Source organism: Trachymyrmex septentrionalis, unplaced genomic scaffold, assembly GCF_001594115.1.
Source record: "Trachymyrmex septentrionalis isolate Tsep2-gDNA-1 unplaced genomic scaffold, Tsep1.0 scaffold8, whole genome shotgun sequence".
NCBI classification, from domain to species: Eukaryota; Metazoa; Arthropoda; class Insecta; order Hymenoptera; family Formicidae; genus Trachymyrmex; species Trachymyrmex septentrionalis.
Genome location: NW_017305987.1, coordinates 4,054,259 through 4,060,581, shown reverse-complemented (window position 1 = coordinate 4,060,581; position 6,323 = coordinate 4,054,259). Strand labels below are relative to the sequence as shown.

Here is a 6,323-nt window from a genome sequence, read left to right as displayed (position 1 = left end):
ACATATATATATTAATTTATTTATTTTATAAAATATAATCGCATTATACAGACCCTAAGTAGTGCTGTTTTAATTAACTTTACGATTTCAATTTCAAGATTCCTTACTTATTTATTTTGTAAAGAGAAAAACAAAATATCAACAATTATATATTTCCAGGACAAAGTTCCACGAGCAATAATAAGAGCCTCTAGCGGAAAGCGCGAAGGTGTCTATTCCTAAGAATGGCACGTGATTACTTTCTCCGACAGCCTGCACGGCTTGACATTCGTCGACAACGCCGGCGACGATGACGACGACGACGCAGCGATGAGTACGATGACGACGTAGTCGAGAATCGTGCGCAACGGCCAGCTGTCTTCCGGGTTTAAGACTGAATAGCCAGGTTTCCACGGTGTAGGTTTGCACGATGGAAACAGTTTCGCGATGTCGACGAGTGAGATCGAGCGAACTTTTCCTACGCGTGATGGCATACGTGAAAATTGCAATCGCGAAATTACAACTTCCCGCTGAGATTTTCGACCGACAGATTCGATTAAATAAAACTCACAACAGATTTGAAATCTGTGTGTATTTATTTCAGTAAATAATTTAATTAAATAACGTCGGAAATACGGAAATAAAATGAGAGAATTCTATGCAAGAGCGTTGAATATTTTCATTAGAACGGAATTCAATATTTTTAACACGGCACGCGCATTTTTTACATCGATTTATTTTTTTAGTATAAATTTCCCACGTGTATGAAAGAATTAACACTTTTTACACACACGTACACGGTTCGATAGTTAGATTGCGTATTATATTTCAAATGATACCAGCGATCGGATAACTATAATCGAAAGGCAATCTTTAACCGTGGCCTTGCTGACCTAACCGACAATACAGCCTTGAATGATTGAATAATAACGGGATTTCACGTATTTTGTATGGACGAGCTTAAGTATTCAGATTACAATTAAGATTCTATAAGTTTTCGAATTTGCACGCTATAATATAATGTAATAATTGATATGTTAATCGATACATTAATATTATATCTGCTGAAGTCGACTGTGCAAAAAAGAGAAAAGAATAAGAGAAAAGATTATCAGTGAGGTCTTGAATAAGGCTCACTAATCACGTCCTCGGTATCGTCGTCTGCGAAAAAAAATCGATTTACGTACTGTCTTTATCATTAATGTTTAATTATGGTGAATGCACACGTCCAACTGCGGTACCAAAAATATCGCGTTTCAAACATCAATTATGCTCAGAAAATGAACTCACAAGTGCTCTGCATTTCGATATTTTTTTATGACTCAAGAAGAGTAAAAATCTTTTTCTCTTTATATAAATTATACTGGAAATATTAATAATTCTTGGCGTAATTATATATATTATATAATAAGTTAAACAGTATTATTGAATTAATATTACTGAAATTTTCTGATTTATTAATATGAAAAAAATATAATTCTATATTACATTTTGTCAGCTAATTTTTGCACTAAGAAAAATATTTTGATTAAATCAATAAAACGTATCAAGAATAGGATTAAAGAAAATTTCTGTTAACCAGGTAATTTTTGATAATCAGAAATTCTGTTTGATCTCACCAAATTCTCATTTTTTTATTGATCTAATCAAAATATTTTTTTTTAATGTGTAAGATAGCGATATAAAGTTGTACTTATCAGCTAATTACACAAATTTCCGAAAATTTGAATAACCGGATTGCCACGATTTCAAGTTTTCATCTGTAAGTACAGTCCCGTTGCATTAATAAACTTCGAAGTCTTTCGACTTAAATTTCTTGCAGCTGTCGTAATTTTGTTGCACGACCGGCTCAGAAAGAAGTTTGCACAACACACTTTCTCCGCCCCGCTGAAAAATTATTTGTTATCTCGAAACTGACATGTGGCGTCAGTGTAATTATTACCTATCACATAATTAACACTTGACTAATCACGAGTCCAATGAAGGCCATTTTCGTCCATTTAATTGGATCAATAATTAATAATCAGTGAATTTCCGAAAAAAAATTGTCCAAACTCTATTTTATTAAGTATTGTAAATAATATGTATAGTATTGACGCGCAATACGATCGATTTCGTATGCAGCTTGACTTACGACTTTGCAAGTGAAACTTACCTGGAAGAAGATAAGAACGATTCGTCAGTTGTTAGCTATTAGTCAGTTAATGTTAAAACGAGTAGGCGTCTGGCTTTTGCTATGTCGCGATGATTTGTTTCGATTCGGTTACGTAATATAACTAGGAAACAACAAAACTTCCATATATGTGTGTATGTGTGTGTGTGTGTGTGTGTGTATGCAGAAAATAATATAAATAATTCAATAAATAAATATGTACTTCTATATGTGAACATCTCCAAATAATTCAAAGATCAAATTAATAAATAATTTTTGTTACAAAACCAACTCCAGGAGGTATTCGTCGGATATTTTGAAAGATCAGGATGAGTAAATAATGGGATAATCCTGAAATACTCGTCTCTAGCGATTGCAATATCGTCCGGCGAAATCGGATTTCGTGTATCGACTTCTTTAAAATGCAGAGCACGTGGACTGCACTCGTGTTCCGAATGCAGTCCGCAACATGCATGTATTATTATTGTCGAACGATGTACGAGTATACATATATCAGGGCGTTGAAAAAAATGTCTCACATGTGCACGCATATTTACGTACATGCACAGACGTTGCACTTTGTAGTTTCACCTGTTCTATCGGGATACAACAATACAGCAGACTTCGTGTACAGGATCTTATACAATGTGCCTGTTAAGGAAAATGCGAGTACTTTCTCGCGAATGTGACTTATGCCCGTTTCTACGAATGTAGATTAACTTTAATCTCGGTTTAACTTAAACTTTTTATTTGTTTCTAATTTTAAGAATTGGATAAAAATAAAAAGTCAGCTAAACCGAGATGAAAATTAATCTATGTTAATAGAAACGTCAGATAATTTTTATGAATGTTTTATAAATAGTATATACTCGTATACGTAAGAGATTTTCTCAGCTTGCTGCGCGATCTTCTACAAATATCTTGAAGTATAACAAAATATCTTTCTATTTTTTAAAAAATTGCAAAAGATTTTTAAAGCGGAATTCCAATCAAAGCATCATCAAGGTCGGGAACAAGATATCTTGAGGTCATAGGTTGGCGCGCGAGTTAACTTGGAAACTCCGCTCGTACAATCGGAGATGCGGTTCAATATCGACAAGATTGTCGGCTTTACGTCACGGCTTAGTCGGTTTTTTATATCTGATAATTTCTATGTAATCATTCGAACATCTAAAATTCTAAGAGGCACATTAATATTCATAGTGTGCGTGAACTAGATAAATCGATAATAATTCATAAGGGAAATTTATCGATCAGAAAAGCTAACAGATTTTTACATATAAATCATCTGTGAAATAACAGCTGCGAAGATTGTCACGAAAATTCTTATTTCAGAAAAATTGTCTCTCTGTTAAGTAATCGCAAAATAATTTTGCATTTGAATGGAAATCTAAAATCGTTTTTATAAATTATAAATTGTATATACTTGATGTAATAATTCTGAACAATTTCAGTTTAAGGATCTCTTTCTGCACGTTGCTAATTTGCAACGAAATGAAAAATTGTGTTCAAGTTTATATTATAAATATTCTCTTACTCTGAATTTTTGAAAATATCTTCCTGAAATGTCTTCCTGAGAATTGTTCCTGAGAATGTCTCGATGAGACATTTTTGCATTATAGAATTTAGATAACGTGATTATATAGCAAATTTCAAAAAAAAAAGGATAATTTCGAAGTACGAATTTGTCACTATTACGATGACGTTAACAATACAATGTTATATGCTTTAGGACTAGGTGAGGCTAGACTAACCCATCCTTCGCATTGTGCGTTCGCAAACGCGATTCTAATCTATTGTGCTCGATAACAATATCGCGGACGAGTATCGTTATTTTCAACAAGCGTGCAGTCAAAGGTAATATCGGTCATTAATTTGTGAACATAAATCGACAAAGTTTTAACTTGGAAAAATTGAAACTTTGAAAAAATAATTTGCAATAAATGAACTTTATATGAATATTGATATATTCATATATAATATTCGTTTTATGAATATTGATTCACATCAAACAAATTACATGTTCTTCATATAGAAAAAGTTATGCGTTAGAAAAGGATATTAAAAAATCGTAAAAAAGTAAAATTGTCCGTCATTAAAATTTTGCACGTGCTATGCTAAATATCTTTCTATAAAAATATGTTTCTCACGTATATTTCAATAGTAAATTATAATAAAAACTTTTAGATTAAAATATGGAAATTTGCATTTAATGACATATGAAATATAATCTTCATTTATTTAACAAGATTAAAGAACTTTTATTATCAAGTAACGATGTAATTAATTTTTACTATATTCATGGAAAAAATGGACAATTCTTTTAGTATCCAAATTGCTGATTATTGAGTAAATATTAGATACTATTACGCTAAAAAAATTAATGTTTAACAAATACTTTTTTCAAATATTCGTTAAAGTGCACGGCAAACATTTTGCTATTTTAAAATAGACGGCAAACATTTTGCTATTTTATCTTTTCTGCCGAGTATAAATATCTGATTCGTTTGTGCAAGTAAATTTGTTATGCTTGCCTTTTAAAATAATAATGGATATGAGAACTGAATATATAAAATAGGATAGGAATAGAACACAGTTCGTTCTAATTCGACGTTGGTACGACTTGAGAGTATATGCAAATAAACAATAATAGTTTCTCCATGGAAATTTTCTACTTGTATGATAAAAGGAGAGAGAGAGAGAGAGAGAGAGAGAGAGAGAGAGAGAGAGAGAGAAGAGAGAAGAGAGATGAATAGATGAGAAAAAGAGAGAAGGAAAAAAACGTGAACGCGAGCAGGAGCGAACTGAGGACGTGGGAGGATGCAAATACGAAGAGCCTTGAGTCGAATCCGCTGTAACTAGGATAGGTGCATAGATGAATTCACACGTTTACGTACATGGAGACGGATGATTCATTCACGCTCCATGTTCGATTAATCCGACCCGCCTAGTTAACAGATATGTTTCGCGATAAACGATGCAGGTAAAAGACGCTTCTCAACGACATTCGCAGTGACAGTCATTACAATGACTATACTTTGTTGTATCATGCGTCATTTTAGCTAGAAATTAAAAGTAGCTAAGCACTCGGATATATATATAGTTTTACTTCAATTTCATTATTGAGCAATAATTTTTTCAATCGTAAATCTTTTATATGTTGCGTCATATATTATTTGAAAAAGTTAAAAGTACTTGAGAACAACACGAGTATATACTTTTATTTCAATTTTATCATCAAGCATATCGTTTTCTTAAATCGTAAATTTCTTTCTGCACATCTCTCTTCCGTTTGTCGTAAAATCTTTTATTAAAAAAAAGAAAAGATTTAAAACTTGGAAATCGATCTTTTTTTCAATTATATATTGTTATTCATACGCTTCTTTTGGCACGAAATTTTCTATTTATATATTGCAGATGACAAACACACACGTGAATTCCGCGTTGAGCGTTAATACGTTGATCATCGTGCAGTAGTCACAGATTGAATGTAGGCTGGCTAACATAAGCAACAGGTGGGCGTTTCTATCTGAACGACGACTTCTCCCTCTCCTACGCCGCTACTTCTGTAGCCGATTTTTCCGTGTGTGATACACCGTGACATTACACAGCTTGATTCATAATCATTGTGCTATGAAAAAAACCATCTTTAATTTCCACTCACGCGGTTAGCGAAATAAAATCTCTCGCTGTGCGTGAAATGTGACATTCGATGAATTTTTATCGATCTAAGCTTTCGTATTTCAAGAGAGATCGGCGTATCTGTCTACAGTTCCTACCGTTCATGTAAACATGATGCTGCCTCCACAAGTGCTGGTACTGGGACCACCTGGAACTCGTGCTGTCGTCGTGGATGGACGGTAGCGGCGGGTGTACCTGGTGGCCGTGGGAGGTCGGCGGCAGGGGTGGCGGCGGTGGTTGCTGGGACTGCGGCTGCTGATGAGCCGGCGCGACTACGATGTGCGGATGCTGCGGCGGCTGCACCGGCTGCTGATGCTGGGGCTGAGGCTGAGGATGGTGCGCCTGGGTGTGAAGCACCCCAGCTGGTACCGGCGGTGGCGCCAATTGCTGATACTCCATAGCGCAGCTCATCCGATTATCTCACGCGCGCATTTAATTATTCTCGCGGTATCTCACGCGGTATCCCCCCGTCCCTCCCCCGCCTCCCGGCAATGTCCAACGTGGTTGAAGA

The 6,323-nt window shown here is 34.7% G+C and overlaps 1 protein-coding gene across 3 annotated transcripts in view; it reads right to left on the bottom strand.

Moving 5' to 3' along the window:
- Positions 1-6,323, bottom strand: part of LOC108754530 (thyrotroph embryonic factor) — an 87,418-nt gene that overhangs the window by 29,878 nt on the left and 51,217 nt on the right. For 2 of the 3 annotated variants that reach the window (XM_018496920.1, XM_018496921.1), the window contains exon 1: positions 5,911-6,317. The exons of the other annotated variant lie outside the window; for it this stretch is intronic. In XM_018496920.1, the coding sequence (XP_018352422.1) occupies positions 5,911-6,223 (313 nt within the window). In that variant the 5' untranslated portion in view covers positions 6,224-6,317. Of the gene's footprint in view, positions 1-5,910; positions 6,318-6,323 lie in introns of those variants that run through there. 3 annotated transcript variants of the gene reach the window in all.